At 43.5% G+C, this 27466-nt stretch overlaps 1 protein-coding gene across 5 annotated transcripts in view; it reads left to right on the forward strand.

Moving 5' to 3' along the window:
* Positions 1-27466, forward strand: part of PPP2R3A (protein phosphatase 2 regulatory subunit B''alpha) — a 295427-nt gene that overhangs the window by 223365 nt on the left and 44596 nt on the right. Inside the window, exon 1 of one of the 5 annotated variants that reach the window (XM_077488680.1) lies at positions 13852-14287. The exons of the other annotated variants lie outside the window; for them this stretch is intronic. Coding sequence (XP_077344806.1) covers positions 14156-14287 — 132 coding nt within the window. The 5' untranslated portion in view covers positions 13852-14155. Of the gene's footprint in view, positions 1-13851; positions 14288-27466 lie in introns of those variants that run through there. 5 annotated transcript variants of the gene reach the window in all.

Genomic DNA, 27466 nt, shown 5'->3' on the forward strand with positions numbered 1-27466 from the left:
GTCGAGCGCTGCAAGGCTGCATTACAGGGGAACCCTCAAGGATTGTCTCCTATCCAATGAAGCTCTGGTACAATCCATTTTAGCTAACCTCCCTTTGCATGGATCTGATTTCAGGTCCTAATTCACAGAAAAACTGTTTTCGAACCTCCCAGATATGCTCCAAGAGCATATGCAGCACGTCACTGACCATCACCTTGCAGACATTGCCATAAAAACTGAGTTACTTTCTGTATAGGAGGGGTTATATGGGGGGGGGGGGGGGGGGCTTGCTTTTTGATCTGCCAGTGTCCATTCACCTATAGGTGGTGCATAACCCACACAGGTGTGGTTATAACCTCCTCTGGGTCCCGTGATGTGCGATAAAGAAAACATGTTGTCAACTTACCCATGCTCCTGAAAGAACTTCCTTATCTTGATAGAAAGGTGTTCCCCAGTGTTAGAGCTGTGCTACAACTTGAAAGTTCTTTAAAAAGAACACCAGTCTGTCATGCTAGGGAGGATTGTTTCCAATTCTTGACAATTCAGGGAACATGGTCAAGAAAGGAAACCAAACTCCCTCTCCACATCGTGAAGTTTAAAGCAGTCAGTTTATGCCTGCAGTACTGAACCTCTCTTCTGAAGGGACACCCAATGCACAGTGGAAAATATGGGCAATCAAGGGGGCATGACAAACCTGGACACCTTGAAGGAGGTAAACCAGATTCTCTTGTGGAAAGAATCTCACTGTCCAGTGATTTTCTGCAGTCTTCATCTCAGGAGTGGACAGGCATCTCAGAAACCAGCGCTTGGACCAACAGCAATGGTCTCTTCGTTCCATATTCATGTGTTTGATTTGATATGCGAAAGATGGGGAATTCTAGATGTGGACCCCATGGTCTTAAGACTCAGCAGTAAGCTACCTCTGCTTGTTGCCAGAACCAGCCCTGGCCTTCGGATGCCCTAATACCCCAGACTCCGTTCAAACTGATCTGTGCCTTGCCTTCGAATTCGACCTCGTCTGCTTGACAACATATAGCAAGAGAGAAAAGAGATATTCTAATGGATCCAAATGGCCCAGAAGAAACTGTTTCGCAGACATACTTGAAATTCTAGCAGCCAGCACCTGGCCTCTTCCCAACAGGCTAGACCTGATGTCTCAAGGTCCGCTATTCCATTCTGTTTCACAGTCTGTCTTTAACAGCATGGCTGTTGAAGTCAAGTTGTAAAGGATAGAAGTATTTCTGAGTCTGTGATTCCCACCTTGCTGAAGGCATGAAAGCCACTTCCAGGATGATCTAGTATTGCACCTGGAAATCGTATTTACCCTGGGGTGAACACAGCCATTTTAAGTCTCAGGGATTATTCAGTGTCTCACATGCTGGCCTTCTTTCAAACAGGTCTTGCTGTTTACATTGTGGTTGAGCATACACAGGGGAAGTCTGATTATAAAAAGTATACAATCTATTTTTACAGGTGTGACATAACTATAGTATAGAAATACTCACGTGTCTCTCCTGTCACAGAAAACAACAAACTCGTATGCAGGGCAGACGGCACTCCTTGTCTGCACATACAGTACAACATGCAGACAGCCTAATGTAAATAGAGCAATGTTCACACTGACCCAAGTCTGTGATGAGCACTCATAAAGCACAGGCAAAAAAGTAGCGCCATAGTGTTTTCACATTGGTTCTTAGTTGCAGGGTGAGGTTGTGGTAAGTGTTTGTGTATGACCTTGGTAAATGATCTGTCCCCCTCCGTTCAGTTGCTGCTCTTTAATTTGACACTGGTAAGTTTGATGAAGTACAGTGGTTTCTGCTCCTCACAATTGGTGACTGCGCGTTCCCTTCTTGGGTTACATAGCGGGCAGCTGTTGAAATTCATGAAACAGATGTGCCTTAATTATGGGTCACTTTAGAACAGTGTTGTACATATAATTTCAGTATGTAGTATTTTTATAGAATAAGATGTATATAGGAATTACCTCACCTTGTTCAGTAGCGTTTAGAATTATATGGGCCGTTCATAAACCATTTTTCTTAAGTTGGTTTTATTTTATGCACACTGGGAAATAGAAGCAGAATTTAATGTTATAGTTAGTTCTGTTTCATTTATTGTATTTTATGAGACTGTTAATCTTATATCAATTGTTAGTGCTTCAAAGTACTATTGTAAGATACTACTACTACAGTGGATACTATGTATTTTCCATGCACTTGACAGTATTGTGAAGATTCTTCCAGTATACCAAGAAAAATTCTGTGTTTTTGCTTGTTTAATATTACATTTAAAGCAGTTCTTTGCCCTATTTTTGAAAAAAATGTCAGCAGCTACAAATACTGTAGCCTAAGCCCTTGTACACACGGTCGGAGAATCTGTCGGAATGAGTCTTATCGGACCGTGTCGTCAGATAATCCGACTGTGTGTGGTATGCATCGGACTGATTCCGTCCGACCCAATTTTCCAACATGTTGGAAGTATTTCCCGACCAACTGGGCCGGACGGACCTAATCCGATCATGTGTAGAGCATTTTCATCGGACCAAGTGCTACGCATGCTCAGATCAAATTCCTACATCAAAGCTATTGGCTACTAGCCTGAATGTAGTCCCATCGTAACGAAATTACGTCATCACGTTCTGAAAGATTGGATTTTTTGCCAACTTGGCCCGACCGTGTGTATGCAACAGTTTCGGACACAATCCGTTGGACTAAATCCGACGGATTTGGTTGCCAAAATCTCCGACCGTGTGTACAAGGGCTAACACAGCAGTTGTCCCCTGCACATAAATGGTATAGCCTCCTAATCTCTTGGAGCCTTGCTGCCCTTGAGGACTGGGGATCACTGAGAAAACAAACAAAAGAGGGCATTATCCCACAAAATGTTTTATGTGTATATGATTAAAAAAAACTACTTACAAACATATGAGTTAAAAGCTCTCCAAATTTTGACAGTCTCCAGAACATCGGGGCAGGGGGCTCACCGAGGTCCCTGCAGACTGACACGTTTCAAAGAGGTTTTCCTTCCTCAGAGCCAAACAGCAAATGATCTTTTAGACTAATTTATGTGTATATGCATATTCGCCTTTCTTCAGGTCCTTAGTGCTGACATGTTTACTGTAGGCAGCTGACTGTGATTCCTTGCGACTTCACAGCAGGCTTCTTACTGTGCATGAGTGAGCCGTGCTATACATTGTAAATGGTCCCCCAATCTTCTGGAACCTGTGACGTGTCTCAGAAGGTTGGTTAGGAAGGGGGGGGGGTTGTAGAACTTCCAGACAGTCCTCGCTCTGATCTATGGGTGCTGCCAGTCTGATCCCTCATTTTAATTTTGAGCCTGATCGGACCAGGAGGTAGGCGGGTGTAAACGGACACTGTTTATTTTACACTCACCAGTCCATAGGAATGCATGAACCTTCTGATCAGGTCTGCCTGCAAAATTGACATGCAGACTTGATCAGATTACCCGTATAAAAGGGCCCTAAGACATTGGTGTTATATACTATGGAGAACATGGGCTAATGGATTTATGGTGTTATTGTATGTAGTAAGGTGGTGTTCTAGGATTACACTAGCCCTTGGTTGATTTTTATTCAGTACATGATATAGAGGGATGATGGTACTGCTCCCCTAATGGGGTGAATACTCCTTATTTTTGATGATGGAACCAGACCCCCCCTCCAAATAGAATCTTCATATGCAGCCTGGGCTCACATTACTTCTGGATCTTATGAAAATGACATTTTTGTTGCAGGGGATGCCAAAAATCTGATTTGTATCTTACTGCAGACTTCTGGAAAAATCAGCCAATCACACAGACGGGTAATACGTTTCTAGGGGCATTCTGTACACTATCTGTATACAGAACGCCTCCAGGTTGCCACATTGCATTTTACAGAAAATGACAGTGCTGCAGATTAAAAAGGATCAGTAATTTTTATTAACATTCAATTACAATTGTGACTTGAGTCACAATTGGATACGCTATATTCATTTGTTTTTATTTGATCTTTTTATTTTTTTCTATAATTTCTGCTGATTTTTTTTCCTAAAGTTTGACCTCATATTATATGGTTTTGGTAAATCGAAAGGAAAAACTGAGAAGAAAAACTGATAGTGTTTATGGGGCTTTAAAGTCGCACTCTTGCGAAGTAAGGTATAGTGTGTGTTGTGCCACCTTCTTATAGAACTATGACACTAACCCGTTGTAAGATTCCAGTTCTGTAATGACTCCCCTGGTAAAGCCTTCAATGTACTCATCTGTAAATGGGGCCCTGAGTGCCCTCTTGTTAAAGTTAGTGGACCTGACTACAGCGCTCAGAATTTCATTAATGGAAAACGGAAACCTCTTCAAAGCCCGAGCAAGGACAAGACTGGCAAAGTGACAGGTGTGGCCTATATTTAGGACACTTAGATTATTTAACTACTCAGCTCAGCATTCTACTTGCTGCCTACAGAACTTGCATTATCACTGCTATGCACTGGCCTCTTTACAACACTTTACTTTGCGCTTTAGACTGTGAATAGAAACACATTAAATGCATTATTCTTTTTTGCACTGCACATTCTGAAACTTCGGCTTAAAGCCCAACAAGGGTACTGAGATTGTTAAAAACCGACATACGTTCTAACTCTTCCCCATTGTATTCAAAGGCAAGAAATGTTTTGGCTGGAGTTAGGTTTTTAACCCTTAAACACTCCATAGCTCTTTGGAGGAAATAAAGTTGGTTGATTTTATTCTGCTGACTTTTTTTTGGTAGGTTGACGATGGCAATCTTGGGTGGGTTGCTGTGCAACAGCTCTTATTATCCTAAGCTTATATGGTCCATTAATCCCAGGGACTTTGGAAGAAGCTGGTCATTCGGAAATATGGAATCTACTGTTGTATGGACCACTCTTTCCGAAAATTCTAAACATTTACAGTTAAAGTGGATGTAAACCCAATGCCATCCTTTCTAAACTACTGCCATAGGGGTTATCTAGAAGGCTATTCATGCCTCCTGCATGTATCTTTACCTGTCAAATGTCTCCCCTCTGTCTGCTATGAGACCCGAAAAACTGCATATTCTGTGGGTGGGTCTGTTGTCTGGAGCTTGGTGGGTGGAGTCGTGATGTCAGTAGACTCCCCGCCCACCTCTACACTCCCCTTGTCAATATGCATATTCTCCTGTGTATTTCTTACACTGAACTTCTGCTATGATCTCTAACATCCAGTGAAAATACGGGAAAGTAACCACATGACTTCAGCATGCCCAATCATGTTGAGATGTGGAACATCCAATTCTGCCAGAGCAACAGAAGAAAGGAGTGGGAGGGAATTAAAAAATAATGCATCTCTCTTAGGCTAATGCACGAGATATGTAAATCACCTGTCACTCACAGCAAGGGGGAGGATTTGACAAAGTTTTTCTCTGTTTGCCAAGATTTATCTCGCTGAACAATAAGAGAATTGCTCAGCGATGGAATAACTTTGTGGCAAGACTGGGCTCAAATGATAGGAAATCTTATACTCTACATTATGACATAAAAAAAATAAAAAGTAAATTTCGGGTTTACATCCACTTTAAAGTTGAGGTTTGCAGAGGATTTAAGCTATCTCTGGATCTACTGATCTTTTTTTATGTTTTTTACTGAAGATTTACTTAATTATACAATCTGGATTCCAAAAAGTTGGGATGCTGTGTAAAATCAACATAAAAACAGAATGCAATAATATGCAAATTTCATAGATCTGTATTTTGTTCACTATAGAACACATATCAGGTTTAAACTGAGACCATTTTAAGAAGCAAATAGGGTAATTTTAAAACTAATGGCAGCAACACATCTCAAAAAAGTTTGAACAGTACTATGTTTACCACAGTGTAGCATTCTGTCTTTTTACCAACACAGTAAACATCTGGTAACTGAAGAGACTAGTTACAGGCATTTTAGAAGAGTTATGTTGTCCCATTCTTGCCTGATATGGGAATCTAACCACTCAGCAGTTCTGAGTCATCTTTGTTGTATTCTTAGTTTTAAGATGCGCCAAATATTTTCAGTTGGTGAAAGGTCTGAACTGCAGACGGGCCAGTTAAAGTGTGGGAAATACCATACTCGCCTAGATGACTGCAGCATCGATCCAAGCTGCAGCTGTCTTCCCCCAGCTCTACACTGTGAACTGAGCGATTTAAAGTAGCACTATAGGCCGGACAAATTTTTTTTTTTTTTTTTTTGCCATCTGTGTCCCATCGCTGAGATTTCCCTTCACTTCCTGTCCATACCCAAACAGAAGGTCAGAGGAAATTCCTGCAAATGCAATTTATTGAGAACCGCCAGATCACCAGATCTAGTGTCCCCATTGAAACATATCCCTCCTTTTTACTTTTCTGGGGACAACTCAAAATATTGGGTTTTCTTTAACTTTCACTTTCAATGATGACAGTAAATAGGACAAATAGAGAGGGTGAATCTTCCTAACTGGGACACAGACCGCAATAAAAACTGACAGGCGCTCTAATACCTCTTCACTCTATCCAAAATGTGGGGGGAAAAAAATGTTTGCCTTTATACTTTAACCACTTTAGCCCCGTAAGGATTTACCCCCTTAATGACCAGGCCATTTTTTGCGATACGGCACTGCACTGCGTTACTTTAACTGACAATTGCGTGGTCATGCGACGCTGTACCCAAAGATGCTACTTGCAGGACTTTTTCTAACTTCCCGCAAGCGCACCGCTCGGGTGTGAAAGCACCCATTGCAATGAACGGGAGGCAGTTTTCAGGTGCTTTATAGGTGCTATTTCTAGTGCTAAACCGCCTGAAAATGACGTCCGTGTGAATGGGGTCTAAAACCTGGTTGTATATTTCCAGATTGATGGTGCCTTTCCAGATGTAAAAGCTACCCATCCCATACGTACTAATGCACCTCTATACCATCAGAGGTGCAGGCTTTTTAATTGAGAGCTGATAACCAAAGGTCCCTCTCCTCTACGGTCCTGATGACGCAGCGCCAATGGTTGCCAAAAATGTCACATTTTGATTTTTCTAATCACAAGTTTTAAAATTTTTACAGATTTTTTTTTTTAACCACCCGCCGCCCATCATATGATGGCCAGGCAGCGTGACTCTTGTTCTGGGCAGGCGTCGTGTCATCCGTCCATTTAAACAGGGCATGCGCGCAACCCTGTACCTTCGGTGGCGACATGTCATGGAGACACGGCTCACCTCCGAGGGGGGTGAACAGCCATTGGGCATGGCTGGTTTACCACATGATCGGGCGTGATGAAGTTACGGCCAATCACAGATGTACCGCCCCACTTTGCACGGCTCATGCGTGAGATCGTGTCGGTGGCAGTGTGTTCCCGTTAACACTAGTCACCGTCGCTGGTAAACAGCCATTGGCCGGCGGCTGTTTACTACATGATCGGCTGTGATGCTTTCACAGCCGATCACTAAATGTAAACATAGAGCGGTAACGAGATGTTACCGGGTTCTCCTCACACACCGATTGTGTGTGAGAAGGAGATTGTGGTAACATCTCGTTACCGCTTAGTGTACACCACCACACACAGTTTGCCCCCCCCAATAAAGAGGACCCGTCACACCCTTCAAGATACCTGTCACAGTCCATATGAGTACCGAGTCCCCGAGTACCTGTCACCAGGCCACCAGAGTCCCCGAGTACCTGTCACCAGGCCACCAGAGTCCCCGAGTACCTGTCACCAGGCCACCAGAGTCCCCGAGTACCTGTCACCAGGCCACCAGAGTCCCCGAGTACCTGTCACCAGGCCACCAGAGTCCCCGAGTACCTGTCACCAGGCCACCAGAGTCCCCGAGTACCTGTCACCAGGCCACCAGAGTCCCCGAGTACCTGTCACCAGGCCACCAGAGTCCCCGAGTACCTGTCACCAGGCCACCAGAGTCCCCGAGTACCTGTCACCAGGCCACCAGAGTCCCCGAGTACCTGTCACCAGGCCACCAGAGTCCCCGAGTACCTGTCACCAAGCCACCAGAGTCCCCGAGTACCTGTCACCAGGCCACCAGAGTCCCCGAGTACCTGTCACCAGGCTACCAGAGTCCCCCGGAGTACCTGTCACCAGGCTACCAGAGTCCCCCGGAGTACCTGTCACCAGGCTACCAGAGTCCCCCGGAGTACCTGTCACCAGGCTACCAGAGTCCCCCGGAGTACCTGTCACCAGGCTACCAGAGTCCCCCGGAGTACCTGTCACCAGGCTACCAGAGTCCCCCGGAGTACCTGTCACCAGGCTACCAGAGTCCCCCGGAGTACCTGTCACCAGGCTACCAGAGTCCCCCGGAGTACCTGTCACCAGGCCACCAGAGTCCCCCGGAGTACCTGTCACCAGGCCACCAGAGTCCCCCGAGTACCTGTCACCAGGCCACCAGAGTCCCCCGAGTACCTGTCACCAGGCCACCAGAGTCCCCCGAGTACCTGTCACCAGGCCATGCCTCATAGAATATATACGTTGGGGTGTTTGCTTTCCAAAATGGGATCATTTTGTGGGTAATTCCACTGTCCTGGTGCTCAAGATACCTCATCCTCCAGACAGAATCACTCCCTAGGACACACTTAACCCCTTCCCCTCCCCCTAGTGGTTTAACCCCTTCACTGTCACTGACATTTTTACAGTAATCAATGCATTGATAGGTGTATTAATGCCAATGGTCCCAAAAATGTGTCAAAAATGTCTGATATAACTTGATTAAATTGTTTAGGGTTGTAGTAAGGTATAGTAAGCCTTGCCTGTTTTATACACCTTGAGTCGGGGAATGCCCAGAGGCTCTGTTATGTAACTTTATTTTTTCTAAAATAAATTAAAAATCTTTAAAAAAAAGGCTGACGTGTCTGCCATAATGCAGAAAACATATTTGGGAGGCACACCCTAATGCGTTTAAATTCAAAATGGTGCTGCTATAAGACCAACAAAAAGTGCAGAACATATTACAGCGCACATATTCAAGAATGGCATTTCCAACAGGCTAGTTAAAAACACCTGAACATAATAAAGATAATAAATAATAATTATTTTTTAATAAATAATAAAAAAAATACGGGGGTTACGCCCACTTACTGCGTCAAAGTACCTCTGAATTAGTGGATCCTACCCTAGTAATGGAATTAAAGATCCTGCATCTCAACCATGAGAGCCAAACTCCTCTGTGTGGGAGAACTGAAGGGATTCCTCCTATGTACTGGTGGCCACTAAATAAGAGGTAATGAAGAGGGGGAGGGGTGCTCCATCCCAAAAAAAACTGGTCGGGTCTATTACAATATGCAGAAAACATATTTGGGGGGCACACCCTAATGCGTTTAAATTCAAGATGGTGCTGCCAACAAACAGTACAGAACATATTACAGCGCACACATTCAAGAATGTCTGCCATAATGTCACAGTCATGATAAAAATCACTGATCGCCACCATTACTAGTAAAAAAAAAATAATAAAAATGCCATAAAACTATCCCCTTTTTTTTTTTTTTTTTTTTTATTTTACCAAAAATATGTAGAAGAATACGTATCGGCCTAAACTGAGGAAAAAATAGTTTTTTCTTTATATGTTTTTTAGGGATATTTATTATAGCAAAAAATACAAAAATATTGTTCTTTTTTTTTCAAAATTGTCGCTCTATTTTTCTTTTATAGCGCAAAAAATTAAAACCGCAGAGGTGATCAAATACCACCAGAAGAAAGCTCTATTTGTAGGAAAAAAAAGGACATCCGTTTGAGAGCAACATCGCATGACTGCGCAATTGTCAGTTAAAGCGACGCAGTGCCGAATCGCAAAAAGTGGCCTGGTCATTTGGCACTCACTGTGGAACTTAAAGGGTTAATCCCCTGTATTGTGTAAAAAAAACTGTTTTATCCTGTATGCATACCATAGATCCTCCCCCTCCTGCACTATCTATCTGGGGAAGGCCAGCTAACACAGGCAGAGTAGCCAACCTGCACATGCGCAGTTGTCTCTTATGCTGGAGCGAACATTTACTTGTTGATCAGAATTAGCCAGGTCACATGATAATGACATCACCCATGCGGGCATGTATGCAGGCTGTAGTGGAAATCTCATCCTTCCTGAACTCTCAGCACTGGAGAAACTGTGCAGTTTATCATGTAACTATGAAATACAGGTCATTCCAAAAAGGTATATAATGGAAGTATTTTAATGTAAACAAAGGATTTATAAGCTGTGGGCACTGTGGGGGGTGAACTATTCATATTACTGGGTTTAGTAACACTTAAAAGACAGCCTTTTTCTGACACTTGTTGCTTACAAGTTAAAATCAGTATTTTTTTGCTAGCAAACTGCTTAGAACCCCCAAATATATATATATATATATATATATACTTAGAGAGAGAGAAAAATCCGCGCTAATGTGCCATCAAAAGCAAATACAGCAGCTGTGCACTAAAACCTAAATACCGGGTTAATCAAAAGTCCAGTGCTAAATAAAATGACCATGAGCAAAACACCATATATGACATAGGGCTAAACCTTTAACTTGAACAGAAAATCCAATTAGAATATATATTATTCAATTCAAAAATGTCCTTATGCAAAAGTGCAAAATATATTATATTCATAAAGTGTAACGTTCATAAATTGATCACTAAAGTGCTCCTGTGCAAACAGTTCATGCATGGCAGTGTCCCACACTGGATAGATCGATCCTGACAGCGGAGTGCTCAGACAAATATTTTAAGCAGAGACCCTAGAGAATAAAATGGCGGTCTGTGCAATATTTTGTCCCACTGTATTTGGGCAGCACTCTTTTTTTCAAAGGCTATTTTTTTGGGGGAAAAAAATAAACGTCAATGAATTAAAAAAAAAAAAACTAAACAGTAAAGTTGGCCCTTTTTTGGGGAGAATGGGGAAGATGATGATAGGCCAAGAATCATTATCTTTATTCTAAGCAAAACAATTGTGATTGTCATCTTATGGGAGGAGGCAGGTTGTACATGGGCAAGAGCTGGAAAGGGGAGGGGATTTCTAAAAGTGGTGAGAGTTGGAAAGGGGGGGGTGTGGGGGGGTTTATAGAATTGGGGGCTGGGATGTGGGCATTTGTGCAGAGGGGAAAGCTGTTGGGGGGGGGGGGGGAATTGCAGATTTGAGAGGGGAAGGGGATGGATGGTTGTGCAGAGAAACCGCCATGGGGGGGGGGGGGGTTACCACCTTGTGTAGAGGTAAAAGTTAGGGGATTGAAGAGCTGAGATGATTGAGCGGAATAAGGTGAGCTGTAGATGGGTTCAGAGGTGAAATGTGGAAGAAGGGCAGAGATGAGCTGTATTTGAGGAGTTGTGGAATGGGGGTGTAAGCTGAACTGTGGCTGGGGGTAGAAAAGATGAGCTATGAATGAGGGGAGAGGAGGTGAGCTGTAGGTGGTGGGGGATGCAAAGGTAAGCTGTAAACAGGGTACAGAGGTGAGCTGTGGATGTTGGGGTGCAGAGGTGAACAAAGAGGATCACACGGGTGAGCTATAGTTACTTTATGTGGGGTATATGCAAGTACTGTCCCTTGTGCTGATTTATTTTTTGTGCCCTGTGTGACACCGATACCTCAGCACTGCATAGTACACACTCCCGAGTGTGTGTTACACATTCCTTAATCTTGTGCAATGTGCCGAAAATTTTGGCGCCACTTTACTTTTCTCGCCTGAGGAACGACGGGGCTGGGGGCAGGGAGTTGGCCAGGGAGGGTGAGTTCCTGCACTGCGTAATAAGTTTTAAAAAAAAACTTGGAGAACTTTGAGGGGTTTAAAAAAAAAAAGCTCAATTAGGGTTGAAGCATAACAAACCGAGCACTGTCTTCAGTCAGTATGCTGAATTTTCTCTATAATGTCCATTTTTTATTTTTATTTTTTCTATTTCTTATCCTTTCTTCTACTTCCTATACTGTCTACACACATTGGTCTCTTTGTGAATTCATTGATTTCCTCCCCAGAGGCACTTGTAGTAATCTAATGAGAAGGCAGTTTTATTGCTGGTTGGCATAAGTTGTTTTAATAAATAGCTTAGATAAAGATTATGTACTTTTTGCCACTGATCCTTATCTGGTGTTCCTTAATACCAAATGTAGGTGTATTTTCTTGATTTTCATTTTCAACTCTCTTTGTTAACCTGAAAACCTTTAGTAGAGATTCAGTGAACACTGATACCCTAGAGCAGGGGTAGGCAACCTGGGGCCCTCCAGCTGTTGTGGAACTACATTTCCCATGAGGCATTGCAAGGTTGGCAGTTAGTTATGGGAGGCATGATGGGACTTGTAGTTCTGCAACAGCTGGAGGGCCCCAGGTTGCCTACCCCTGCCCTAGAGAACATCCCTGTCAGTCTGAGTGCCTCTATGATGGAGATTACAGGACACTCCTATAAGGACAGACTCAGGTATTTTAATACTTCTAATTTGTGTTTGTGTGCAGTTGTCTGTCCTGCATGCTAAATTCCTTCGGCTGCTGCAATAGGTAAAATGTTATTTCAAAGTCACTTTCTGTAATAGGGTAACCACGCTCTATCCCCCCTCATTTATTTGTGCGCCTGCATTGCCACCTTATCACACAGGCTGACAATGGAACGAGTCTGCAATCGCGTTTTTCAAAACACTTTAAGCGGGAATGGTTCACCGTTGTCACAGTGAGGAAACCAGTGCTGAGAATTGCGGTGCAGTGCATACATGTAGACAGGAAATGGCTACAAACAGCCTACAGATCAGCAGCACCAATATGCAACAACATAAAGAAAAGAAAAATATAGCCTGTACAATTGCGATACAAGTCATATTTCAATTGAATGTTATTAAAAATTACCTTTCCTTTTAAATATGCAGCCACTGTAATTTTCTATAAATGCAGGGCAATATGGCTACATGGAGTTGTTCTGTACACAGAATGTATACTGAACACACCCCAGAAGCATTATTTCTTGCTTGTCTGATTGGCTCAATTATCCCAGAAGTCTGGCTAAGATACAATTCAGATTTCAGGCATCCCCTGCAACAAAAATGTCATTTTTGGTGAGGTATCTCCAATAGGAACCCGTATAAAGGGATGCAGGCCCAGCAGATTTCCTCATTAGTGCTCTGCAGGTGCCACAGCTGGCTGATAATTATGAAACCACTCCCATTAGGGATTTCTTCAGAATAACAAAAGGTAGGAATCTGGAACAAAGGTTGTTATAATCCTTGCCATGTACATAGATCACCCAGAGGGGAATGTTTTTTTTATCTACAAAATTGGAGTTGCATTTTTAATTAAATAAGCTGATTTGGTTTCTGCACCAGATTTTGCGCTCTTTGGTTTTAGTAAATGAACCCCACTATGCCTTGGATAACAAAATGATTTTCAGTTAGCGTTACTATCTGCTTTGAAGTTAAATTGTGCAGACATTGACTCTGACACAACTGAAGTGTTTCTGAGTATTAGCTGTTCATGGCTGACGTTTTTTTGAAATCCTTAAGATGTGAGCCATGACTTCCAAACCTAAAATATACGGTTTAAAATGAACGGGCTTTGGAGCTCAGCAATATTAGAAGAACACTATTCATAACTCTGCATATGTGAAAAGCTTGATGTCGGAATGCAGAGGTCTTTCTATGCATTCTGAATAATGTCACAGAGCAAAGTTTCTTTGAATGGCTCTTTAACCCTTTTTCCTTTTGTCATTGATGCTTTTTGTAGGACTGACCTTTTTAAATGATTGAGTATATTATAAAGTAAACACAACCAGGGAAGACTTTTTTTATATTAAGTGCATTGCTCTGAAGTATCTATGTTTAGCAACAGCCGACAGCCACTGGGTGCTTCCTTTCCCAGAATCCTTCCTCTGGACTCGCTCCCCCACTGCCCCCACCATCCCGGGCCAGCACTGGCTGTCTGTCACACAGCAGCACTATTCCGAGGTCATGTTTCTCAGCTGCTCAGTGTTGGGAGAGCTCAGAAAAAGACAGTTTTGTTCTAGCTAAGAATTTGGTTTTGTCAGGACAAGAAAAGCGTGGGGCTCTGTATCGCTGTATGATGCTGGCGTCTTGGAGCCCCCAGCGCCAGCCTTAGATTGCGAGACTTGGGGACTCTCCTTGCTACAAGGAGTTTAAGCAAAGCCGAAAATCTATAGCTCCTGAACACCCTTCCCTTTCTTGTTGAAAGCACCCAAATTCCAAATTGCCGTCTTGAGAGCTGGCCTTCCAAGATGATGATTAAGGACACGTCGCTGAGAAGGGACCCCGATTTAAGGGGGGAGTTGGCTTTTCTTGCAAGGGGATGTGACTTTGTGCTTCCATCCCGATTTAAAAAGAGGATCAAGTCTTTTCAACAAGCTCAGGTTTGCAACTTCTTTTTTGGTCAGGGCTAAGGAAGGGGTTTTCGACCATCAGTGGCTATTGCATTTTAATGTGTTATTTGGGCTGATAATGCAACTCTTCTGGTATATCCTGTAATACATTTAGAAAATTGCCTTGGTTTTAAAGCTACAGTCAGGAGCCAGAATTGCAATGGGTATTAGTCATAAAGGAGAAGGGAATAGTTATATTCTAATGACGTTCATAGTCTGCATGTTATTAACATCCGTTGTTGCACTCAAAATACCGGTAACCCTAAATTAACATGACCCTACATAAAGTGCAGTAACCCTTGGCAAACGCCATTCATTGTTCTGATTGGTTGAATTTGATTTATTATTGAACACATTTGCTTATTCAAATTCCTTGAAAATAAGTTGCGTATAATTAACTAAGTAATAAACTGATTCTGAAAAATTAGAAGTCATGGTAAAAGATGGACATTTTAAAGGAGTAGTTGAAAGCACATGTACTTGCAGGGTTCAGTGGAGTTGAGCTTTATAGATAGGAACAGCTGGGGCGGAGCTATGAAAAGCGGTTTGTAAGGAGGGGGCAGTGATTATGACAGTTTACTCTTTATGATGTAATAACTGGGTGCTCCTGCAGCATACTGTGAATTCATTAAGTACTAGTAAGGTCAGGAGGTCTAGTGGCCCTTTACCTGACATCATATACTTCTTCTTTGGTATACAATGGTAGTTGCCAGGTTCAAGGTCTTTTAAAAAAGGTCAGAGTCAAAGAAACCTTGTATCGTAATTCAAAAAGGAGACGTATTATCAAACATATTACACTTATTTTAAAAGAAGAATACAGGAAGTAAACTGAATTTTAGTTTCTGCCTGATATAGAAATTGCTTGTTCAAAATTATAATATAGACTGTTCAAAAGTTATAAATAAAAGAAAATGGTTGCTAGAGGTGTGGAAGTAATTGGATGGAAGGTATGTTCAGCATTTGGCTCTCCTCTACCCTTTAGCTCTTTAGCCCAAAAGTTGGCAACTCCTCCCTCCTTCCCGGGGAATGCACTCAATGTGCACAATGCCCCCATAGGTTGAAGGACTGGCCGGCCTCAAGTGGCTGTACTGGGGAGGAGGTGGTGTCACCAGAGCAGAAAGTAGTTGGCAGTGAGCTCAAAAATGCCATGCTCTGCCACTCCTCCTGTCTACACATCCCTACAAAGGTGACAAAGTGGAGCAGGAATGGAGGGAACAGTGGTGGAAATTTACAGTGGCAAAGTTGCTAGCTGGCAGAAAGTTGAAGCATCTGGGTTGTTGGGGTGCAGTGTCAGGGGTGCTGGGTGACAGGGAGATGCAATGTCAAGGTGCACAGTACAGAGGGCACAGAGCTCTTTATAGGCCCAAATGCAAAAGCTGTCTACTTATAAACCTGCAGGGAGGCTTCTTAGACTGAGCACCGCCAGAAATGGTAGACTACTCGACTGCATTGCCTGATCTAAGGTAAGTTTTTAAGAGGGTTGAATGACTGTGAGGAGTAGGATTACGTTTTTTGTAAGTATAGATAATCTTTAGGCCTCTTTCAACCCTATACATTGCATTTATATGCAATTTTCTACAACAACAGTGCATTCTGTGTGGTTCACTGTGGTACCATCATTTTAAAATGGAACCCTAATGCACAAGTACAGTAGGTGGTCATGGACTTACATTGCAGCACTGTGCCTTGTATTGTGGTGCTTTGCAATAAAGAAAAGGGAGCAGGTCTGTTTTTTGTTTCCATTGCAGTGCAGCCCATTCTTAATGAAATGTATGCCCTAATGCAAAAGTGTATGCAGCATTGCACCACAGTGAAATGGCAAAGTGTGTGTTAATATTTTGATGTGCATTACTGGCCATGTGATATGTGGAGTATGAGGACTTAGAAGGGGGTTTCCAAAATTGCAGGCTGTATGTGCTTTCCATATGTTTTTATTAACTTCAAGCTTATTAAATTCAAGCTGCATGTTATGTTTGAGATCTTGGCATGTCTGTTTTGAAGCAGTTGGTACGTTCGATGTCTGAGACCAGGAGACTGATCTCTCTTCTAACCCCACAGAAGTCTACTGCACATGCGTAGAAAACAGGAACTAGACCCAGCATGTCAGTGCTGCTAACCTCCAGCTTTCCCCGCACAGACAGCACTCTGCTACTATGACAGGAAGTCTACCATCACTAATAACTTTCAACTCTCCAGTATATCAAGAGGCATGGGAGACTTCCTGTACTGGAGGCTTGCTGAAAGTTAGAGGAGATGAGTAGCAGCACTGTCTTTAAATGTCAGGTCCACTCTGGGGGGGTAGTGTTAGAATCTTTGGGATAACCCTAAAATGGTACCAGTACCTGGTGCACGTGCAGCAGCAGGAAGGCAATACCACTGTGTCACAAATGTGTAGTAGCATCAACATTTAAATACCTCCTACCCAGGGAAACCATATTCAGACTGATCCCTGCAGCAGGTGAGTCTGTGTTGAAATAGCATGTTGCAATATAGTTTCTGGCCTTGTCAGCTCACACCACATTTTTACCCCCCTGCTACTGCTATGGCTTACGCAGCCATTGTAAGTACTGTGACAGATACACCGACCTCCCCATCCAGTTTCTGCTTCTGGATGGAAGAATTGCCTTTAAGGTTACACCTGATGGGCTGAGGCACCACTCATGACTGCAATCACATCCCTCATCACCACTGCGCCAGCACCCACCCACCCCTTCAACACTTTCCTTTCACCTCCCTGCTTACTACCTTACCCAAAATGCCTAAAGCCTTTCCAACACTGCGTCCTCATGCTAACCCAGATGCATCCAATGCCAACCCCACTATCACCGCTGTGCCTGACCCCCATGGCCCATTTCAATCATCACTACAACATTGCCTGCATTGCACTGACGCATGCCTTAATGCTCCCCAACACTTTACCAATACATACTTCTGTGTTTTCTGCAATGATGCACCCTTATGTGTTCAGCCTGTTCAACTAACAGGCACACTTTTGCTAGGTAACTAGGGAAGAACCATTTCAATCTGAGTTGCTATGGTGAGCAAATTCACTTTTTGCTTTCCTCTATTACGGACTTGTGTGCCGTATGTTGCACAGCTTCTAAACCAGTTCACACAGTATTTCTTCTTTTTTTATTAGGCCATTATGTGATTCCATTATAGAAGATCGTTTGGAAGAGTACAACACCATCTTTAAATTTTTGTGTAGACTGCACAGGTTGGGTGCAAATATAAAATATTAACCTTGGATGCATGGGAAGAAAGTTGTACGTAAACTGCAGTAACTGGCAGCAATAGTTTGTCTTTGGACAAACTGATCGACATTGCTTGCTGCTGGTAAAAATAGGTGTAGAAGATGGAAAGTAATGTTGATAGAACTGCTATTTGTAGGTGGAATGTGGCACTGGGCAGAGGTACTGGATATATTTTGCTGTGTCTATGTGCAGCTGTGAAAGCTGTATTTGCCTGGTAAGCCGCAATGGTCCGTCCCTGCTAAAATAGATAATGTAACACAATAACTTGCAGAATCATAGAGAATCCTTGGCACAGAGTCTCTGAACATTGGTGTATAAAAAGTTCTGGCTGCTTTATTAAATACTGGTTCAGAACAGGTCTAAGTCAAAAATTGAATGGTACACAAAAAATGTTTCCAAGTAATGTAAATGGAGTTGCGCAGCCTATAAATGTGTCATACAAATATCTTATTTGTACTGATTAACTAAAGTAGTCAAACTTGTATGTGTATCTGTACAAAATAACATGATAAAAGTCCATAGCCAAAAAAAATAAAAGATGGATGTATATAATAAGTGACAAATCCATAATCTTCAACCGTGTTATATAGAAATTGTCCACTTCCTTCATATGAGCGAATCCACATGTGATCGTGTGCTACCACCTACGTGCTCACAGAACTCTCACCTTAAGGCTGGGTTCACACTGCAGCGATGCGGGAACGCCGTGAATCCGCGGCGGGTTCCCGCATCGCATGCCTCCCGGCGGCAGTTCACACTGCCCTATGCGAACTGCTGGGAGTGTCAATGAAACGTTAATGACACCCCCAGATCAGTTCGCATATCGCAGTGCGATCTGCAAACTCGGACAGGAATCGGATCGCATGGTGTGAACACCCATGCGATCCGATTCTGCTGCGGACCAAAAAAAGGGTCCTGTGCGAGTTTGGGGCGGGTGCGATGCGAATTCAGCCATACTATCTGTATGGCTGAACTCGCATCGCACAGAGATCGGATGTGATTTGCACTGCAGTGCGGTGCGAATCACATCCGGTTCTCGTAGCCGCAGCAGTGTGAACCCAGCCTAATAAATATTCAAAAACGCCTTATCAAAAATCCTCAAATCAAAGCGTTCTCCTAATCCACCTAAATGAACTTGTTGAAACCTGGTGTGTTGGTCCCTTTAAGGAGCCAATGGATGCGCTCATCAGCATGTTAGGAGGAACCATAAATGCCTCCCATAGTGTAGTATTAAAACAACACCAATTTACTCAATTAAACTAACTCTTACCCTCAAGCCAGTAAAAAAAAAAGCATTAAAACAGAATACTCAGCATCTAGAACTCCTACCCCCTGTTGCCCCCCCCCCCCCCCCCCCCCCCAAATTCGCACCCAACACAAATACCCTCCCTACAATCTCCTTGTGGAGATGGGGCAGGGGGGGGGAGAATGTGACTAAACGTGGCAAAACTGATGTTTTTAAACGTTTATTATCTGGCAAGTTAAATTGTTCAGGAGAGGTTGTAAAACGTCCTGTGTACATTAAGCCTTAAAATCCATATTCTTTGCTAGAAAAAAATTACTTGGAACCCCCAAACATTACATATATTTTCTTTTTCATACATCATGGAACACAGAGTCAGGCTAATATTCATTCATATAAGAAATAGGAGCCATTCTTAAAGGCTTCCTTTTCTTTGGCCAGTTAAGCTATTTAGCCAGCTGTTGCAGCAATTGGTAACTGCAGGTCAGTAAAGGATTGGGTCAAATGGCCTGATAGGTCTAACCAGGAGGATGATCTGCCTGAATGTAAGACAGATATTTCTCCAGTTCTGTGTTTTGTTATTGACGCCTTAAATGATTCAATCCAGCAGGTTTCTTGTTTGGCTCTCTCGTCTGTACATATGCACAGACTCTTGTGGCTTAAAAACTGGTCAGCTGAGCTTTCTTGTAAAAAGTTATTGGCAGGTATCATGTGGAACTTTTATTTGGTGATCACATGGACAAATATATCCAAAAGATTTCTGGAAGGAAGAGTTCTCTACTTCCTGTGAAGAAAAGCACCAGACGTCCCTCATTTAAAACCTCAGGGACTGCTTCCATCAGTGTCTCAGCATCAAGGTGGTTTGGCTACCAACAGGGCGCTAGGGCCTTGGGCAAGCCCCAGGGCCAAAAGAAGCCCTGGGTCCCAAATTCTTCTAAACCCAGCACCAAGCCCTCATTTTGAGGGGACGCCCCCACTCCGTTGAGTGGGAGGAAGGCTGCCGCCCTTTGCAGACTTTTGGAGAACAATAATTCAGGACGAGTGGGTCACCTCAATTAAACCTCGCTGTTACAAGCTGAAGATGCTGGGTGATCCCCCCCAGACGTTCCCTCGGATCCTCCAAAAAGAAACTTATTGCTTAAGGCACTACATCATTTAGTGCATCAAGTAGTGATTGCAGGGTTTTACTCAAACCTGTTTATGGTTCAGAAACCAAATGGGGCACAAGGCCCATTTTGGGCCTAAGATCCCTGAACAAGTATCTACTGATAGTCATTTCAGGTGGAGTCTGCTCACTCCGTAGTAGCCTCACTCCAGAGGGGAGACTTTCTAGCTTCCATCGATTATAAGAGATGCGTATCTATACATGCCTATCTTTTGTCCTCATCAGGGGCTCCTATGTTTTGTAATAGAAGGACGTCATTTTCAGTTTGTGGCTCTACCCTTCAGGCTTGCTACAGTTCCCCCGGTTGTGTTCACAGGTCCTAGCATCAGTACTGGGGCTTTTAAGGGCCCAAAGGATCCTAATGCTTGGGTATCTGGATGACCTCCTGCTCAAAGATCACTCATTACAGCTCTAGAACAGAGCATAATATGCACAGTGCGGTATTTGAAAAGCTTAGGCTGGATCATAAATATTGAAAAGTCAGCCTTCAAACCACCTCAAAGTCTAAGGTATTTAGGTCTGATCCTAGATACGGTTCAAGCAAGAGTATTCTTGCCAGCTGTAAGGATCTGTGCCCTGAAGGTTCAGGTGCATCAGATAAGTGGCACTAGACAACCCTCCATTCGGCTCTGTATGAGTCTTCTAGGGAGTATGGTATCCTCCGAGGCAGTGCCCTATGCCCAGTTCCATTCCAGGCCTTTACAACAAGATATCTTGTTGGCCTGGAACAGAAGAGGACAAGCCCTGGATTATCCAATGTGCTTATCTCCCCGGGCACGTATAAGCCTAAACTGGTGGTTGTGGGATCAGAACCTTTCGAAAGGGAAAATTCTTTCTCCCGGTAACTTGGAGAGTATGGACTACAGATGTCAGTCTCTCAGCCTGGAGAGTGACCCTAAAAGGGCTCACAGCTCAGGAGAAATGGTCAGGGACAGAACAGATCCTGCCCATCAACATCCTGTCCTTATGGGTAGTACGTCTGGCCCTACGGTCCTGAGCGGTGGAGCTTCAGGACTGCCCTATCTGGGTTCAGTCCAACAATGCCACGGCAGTGGCCTATGTAAACCACCAAGGCAGTACCAGGAGTTGTTTAGCTATGAAGGAGGTGAACCACATACTAGCCTGGGCAGAGGGACATGTGCCGATTTCAGCAGTCCATATCCCGGGGGTAGAGAACTGTAGGGCAGATTATCTCAGCCGCCAGCAAATCTGCCCAGGGGAATGGTCTCTACACCCAGGCGTATTCCAGGAAATTTGCCAGTGTTGGGGGTGTCCAGAGGCTGACCTATTGGCATCCAAGTTCAACAACAAGCTACAGCAATTTGTGCCCCAAACAAGGGATCCTCTAGCAATTGGAGAAGATGCTCTGATAGTTCCATGGAACAAGTACTCCCTGGTTTATGCTTTCCCTCTGATCCCTCTCCTTCCACATTTGTTGCACAGGATTCGGAAAGGGGGGGGTTCCAGTCATTCTGTTGTTACCAGCCTGGCCCAGAAGGCTGTGGTTCCTGGCGATTGTGAGACTGACAATAGATAAGCCATGATCTAATGTCTCAAGGTCCTATATTCCACCTCAGTTTACATTCTCTAAATTTGACGGCATGGCTATTGAAGCCAGGGTGCTGAAGGACCATAGCATCTCGGGACCAGTAGAGTCTACCCTAGTGAAAGCTAGAAAAACTGTCATTAGGAAAATTTATCATAAGGCCTGGAAGACTTGTATTGCTTGCTGTGAAGCCAGAAGATGGCATCCATACGTGATTGGGAGAATTCTCTACAGTCGGCTGTGGAAATCAAATTGGCTTTGAGTACAATCAGAGGTCAAGTTTTAGCCCTATCTGTATTCTTCCAAAGGCCTTTAGCCCCCCATTCACTGATCTGAACCTTTATGCAGGGGGTAACTTGCTTGCTTCCCCCCATTAGGTCACCTATATGTCCTTGGCACTTGGACTTGGTGTTGTCTGTGTTACAGAAACAATCATTTGAACCTATCAAGGAAATTCCGTTAGACTTGCTGTCACACAAGCTAGCCTGATGGCCATCGCCTAGGCTAGAAGGGTGTCGGAGTTGGCGGCCCTTTTGTGCAGGGAACCATACTTGTTCCTTCACCATGACAGTGTCGTGTTACGACCTGTTCCATTCTTTTTGCCAAAGGTGGTGTCGGGCTTTCATTTAAATTGGGACATTGTTTTGCTGCTTTTTTTTTCTCTCAGCCTCACTCAGCAGAAGAGAGATGACTGCACTCATTGGACATTGTCCGGGAAGTCAAGGTTTATTTTTCTAGATCTGCAGAGAGCCGGGGATCAGACTCCTTTTTTTGTTTTACCGAAAGGACCCAAGAAGGGTCAGGCAGCTTCCAAGGCTTCCATTGCCAATTGGGTCTGTCAATTGATCATTCCGGCTTAAAAAAAACTCCTCCCTTTAGGAAGAGCGCTCATTCTACCAGGGATGTAGGAACCTCATGGGCTTTTCGCTGTCGGGTATCTGGAGCTCAGATTTTTAAGGCTGCTACCTGGTCTTCAGTGCATACGTACAAAAACTTTTATCAGGTGGCTGTTCGAGCAGCCGAGGATTATTTTATTTTTAATATTTTTGGCCGCAGTGTACTGCAGGCTGCCATGTAAGTTCTGATGGCTATTGTTTGGTAGGGTGTCTCCCTCCTCTCAAGGCTATTGCTCTGGGACGTCCCAGTAGATGATGAATATTAGCCTGACTCTGTGTCCCATAATGTATGAAAAAGAAAATAGGATATTTTTGTTATACTTACCTGTAAAATCATTTTAAGTATGATGAATAATCTATTATTAAAATATTTTATGCCACGCTGTATCTGCACATCAGTCTTTCAAATATCATTTTATTTTTTTTTTATTATTATTATTATTTTCTTTTTAAATACACTTTCATAAAAAAAAAAAAAATGTATGTAAAGTAGACACCTAACATGTCTTGCTTTAAAACTGCGCACAGTGGAATGACAAACTACAGTACTTAAAAATCTCCATAGGCGACGCTTGAAAAATTTCTACAGGTTACCAGTTTAGAGATACAGAGGAGGTCTTGCACCTGAATTATTGCTCTTGCTTGAACTATCGTGGCGATACCTCATTTTTGCGTATCTTGTCTTGCTTATGCGTTCGCTTCTGTGCACAAGCACGGAGGAATAGGGCACTTTAAATTTTTATTTCTTACATTTTAAATAAATGTTTATGTTGTCCCTTTTAGAAAAAAAATTCTGATCACAACATGTAAACATCCCTTGTGATAGTAATAGGCAGTGACAGGTACTCTTTATGGCGAGATCTGGGGTCTATAAAACCCAAAATCCCTCCTTTGCACTTCAAAGCATTTGAAACACCAAGTTTGGCTGTTTTGAATGCTGTAGTTTTTAATTTTGTCATCTTTAATGCTTTAGTAAACTGGAAGGGATGTCATGACATTGCTTTCCGGATTACTAGATCCGAGACCCGATCAAAGCAGATTCCAGCTTTGTTAGGTCTCTGGCCAACCGGCGGACCTGACGGTTGGTCGCTTGGGGGAGCCACGGAAGACGGCAGCGGGGGGGGGGGGGGGCGGTGGAGTTCCAAATAGCCAAGCAGCTGCTTAGCCACATTGGTTGATCTCACAAGAAAGCAGACTCTAAACGGTACCAGGTTGATGCGTGCAGTTGTAAGCATCACCCCGGTACAACCCGTTTAAGCCAAAGGTGTCATATTTGCATTACGTCGGTGTGAAGGGATTAAACAAATTGAGGTTAGAAGCTGATTGGTTACTATGTACAGCTGCCCCGGATTCTGTGTACACCAGGTTTTGTAAATCTCCCCCATAGTCTGAAAGTGCACTTACAGTATCTAACAAAAGTGAGTACACCCCTTACATTTTTTTGGTAAATATTTTATTATATCTTTTCATGTGACAACACGAAGAAATGACACTTTGCTACAATGTAAAGTAGTGAGTGTACAGCTTGTATAACAGTGTAAATTAGCTGTCCCCTCAAAATAACGCTCAACACAGCCATTAATGGCTAAACCACTGGCAACAAAAGCAAGCACACCCATGAGTGAAAATGTCCAAATTGGGCCCAATTAGCCATTTTCCCTCCCGGTGTCATGTGATTCATTAGTGTTACAAGGTCTAAGGTGTGTTAAATTTGATGTGCTCTCTCTCACTGGTCACTGGAAGTTCAACATGACACCTTATGGCAAAGAACTCTGAGGATCAGAAAAAAAGAATTGTTACTCTACATAAAGATGGCCTAGGCTATAAGAACATTGGCAAGACCCTGAAACTGAGTTGCAGCATGGTGGCCAAGACCATACAGCAGTTTAACAGGACAGATTCTACTCAGAACAGACTCCGTCATGGTTGACCAAAGAAATTGCGTGCACATGCTCAGCGTCATATCCCGAGGTTGTTTTTGGGAAATAGACGTATCAGTGCTGCCAGCATTGCTGCAGAGGTTGAAGGGGTGGGGGGTAAGCCTGTCAATGCTCAGACCATACGTTGCACACTGTAACAAATTGGTCTGGATGGCTGTCGTCCCAGAAGGAAGCCTCTTCAAAAGATGCACAAGAGAGCCTGCAAACCATTTGTTGAAGACAAGCAGACTAAGGACATGGATTACTGGAACCATGCCCTGTGGCCTGATGAGACCAAGATAAAATTATTTGGTTCAGATGGTGCCAAGCGTGTGTGATGGCAACCATGTGAGGAGTACAAGGACAAGTGTGTCTTGTATGAGTGCTGCCGGCAACGGGGAGCTACAATTCATTGAGGGAACCATGAATGCCAACATGTACTTTGACATACTGAAGCAGAGCATGATTCCCTCCCTTCAAAGACTGGGCCGCAGACCAGTATTCCAACACAAGAACCCCAAACACACCTCAAAGACGACCACTGCCTTGCTGATGAAGCTGAGGGTAAAGGTGGTGGTCTGGCCAAGCATGTCTCCAGACCTAAACCCTATTGTGCAACTGTGGGGCATCTTTAAATGGAAGGTGGAGGAGTGCAAAGTTTCTAACCTCCATCAGCTTTGTGATGTTGTCATGGAGGAGTGGAAGAGGACTCCAGTGGCAAGCTCTGCTGAACTTCATGTCCAAATGGTGGAAAATAATAGTGGCCACGCAAAATATTGACACTTTAAGCCCAATTTGGACATTTTGACTTAGGGGTGTACTTTTGTTGCCAGCAGTTTAGACTTTAATGGCTGTGTGTTAGTTTGAAAGGACAGCAAATGTAGCCTGTTATACAAGCTGTACACTCACTACTTTACATTGTAGCGTAGTAGTGTCATTTCTTCAGTGTTGTCACATGAAAAGATGTAATAAAATTATATTTTTTTTTTAAATGTGAGGGGTGTACTCACTTTTGTGAGATACTGTAACTTTAACCTTGCATACATTAAACATTCAAATACTGTTATGCAGCCTGAAAGTACTGCTCCCCTTTACAGTTACATGGTCTGATTACACCTTTCCTGCTAGCAGTGTGGTCCTATGGTCCATATCGCACCAAGCCATAGATCTGCTCTGTGGTCCTGCTGCCGTTTATTTAGTGCCTAAAATTGAGTTCATTTAGAGCCATCATGTCTTTGAAATACACTTTCAAATGGCATAACAAGCACATGTAGCTATTCAGCTTGGCCATAAGCTTGTATTTGTGTACACAGCGATCTGTAAACAGCTGGTGGAAAGTCTAGCATGCCATCTTGGAGAAGAATGTGCACACATATGCCACGGATTCTAAAAATAGTGACCAGTGGACGGTTTCAGGCTTTCTTGAAAGTACATAGCTATCAGTGCAAACTCATGCCAGTTTATGGCTCAGGCCTGGGCTTGTTCTGGGTTTGCAGCCATTCTACTCCGGTACCATTTTCCAGGCCATGTCCAGTGTCAAAAGGGATATTAAAGCTGGCTATGAAACCAGCAGGCTAAAAGAAAAAGAGAAAAAAATTTTTTTCTATCCACAAAAAATGAGTTACAAGGAGGAATCTCCCAACTAGGACATTCTTTTTCAACAGTAGCACGCAATGCTGTCAGAATACATAGATTAGCTGCTGCAGCCGCTGATCGAGAACCTTTTTTCGACATGTGGCGAAAACGGCCATACACTGATTAAATTTAGATTAGTGATAGCATAGCTTTACTTGGCTATCAAGACACGTACACAAACTGTGGTGTTTTACAGTTACTACTTCAAGTATGTTACTCTAGGCTCGACAAAACCCAGGTGCCAGTTCCCAATGGCAACTGGAAATTGCATCCTGGTGCCCGGACTACATCACAGCAGTGATCTGGATTTCTCATGTGGCCCACCACACTGGTGAGTGGGCTAAGGTTGGGCTGGCCGATATATAAGGCTGCAGCTTTGCGGTCTGCTGGAGAGGGATACATGCTTCTTTGTGTGGATCGGTGCCCTCCTTTGGTGGGCGGTCCTGTGATGAGTGCGAGTTCTGCCTTAGTGCCACCTTATCAGTGCCACCTGTCATTGCCGCCTATCAGTGCCCATCAGGGCAGCCTCATCAACGCACATCAGTGAAAAAGAAAAATGACTTATTTGGGAAAAAAAGTTTTTTTTATTCATTTTTATTTTAAAATCCTCTGTTTTTTCCGCTTGGCACCAGGCGTGAGCAATTCTTATTGCACGATGCCCTAACATGGAGTTCTGGGCGCTGGGCAGCTGATTTAAAAAACTGACCTAACCTAACTTAAACCTAACTTTTTTGCTGGCTTCTAGATTATAAAATGTTGTCGAGCCTTGCTCTAGGATGATTAGGAGTAGAATACAAAGATGATCCCATTGTAGGGGCACGTTGTTTATGGAGTATGTACAGTAAATCATTTTGCATTTACCACAGTTCACTATCTGACTTATGTACTGAAAGCAGCCTTTTTCAACCAGGGTGCCTTCAGGTTTCTTCAGGGGTGCCTTGGCAAAATGTCTATAAATTGTTCAAAAATGTTATACAAGCCACCAGGGTGCCTTAAGTTACACAAAGCAAAAGGTTTTCATCATGCACCTTTACAACCTTCTAGCCACTGACATCCTAACAACTGAGGACGTCATCGCTTGATAAGGAGGACATTGGGCGCTTGCAGAGCATCCTTCTTTTCCCCTCCCCTGCCTCTCTCTGTCAGCACTGGGATCACATGAGAGAAGGAGAAAAATTTAGGCAGAAGAGAAACATTGTAATACTAGTCAGTACCAGTGTGCAAAGGTGTGTTTTGCTTTGGAAGAATAAGTCGCCTCTAAAGTTAGGTGTCCTATGTGCGTGTTTTTCATTTTGGAATGAGGTGCCCTAAAGTGATTCCAAAGGCAGAAGATGTTATATTCATTCTATGCATGAAGGTAAAAAAAAAAATCTGTGTGCTCCCCCCCCCCCAATACTTACCTGAGACCCATCTCGATCCAGCGATGTTGCACAAGAGACTCGACTGTCCGGGACTCTCACTCCTGATTGGCTGAGACACAGGGGGCACCATTGGTTCCCACTACTGTCAGGC

The sequence above is a fragment of the Lithobates pipiens genome, unplaced genomic scaffold (genome assembly GCF_037356315.1).
Source record: "Lithobates pipiens isolate NorthernLeopardFrog02 unplaced genomic scaffold, aLitPip1_a1.2 Scaffold_18, whole genome shotgun sequence".
Classification (NCBI taxonomy): Eukaryota; Metazoa; Chordata; class Amphibia; order Anura; family Ranidae; genus Lithobates; species Lithobates pipiens.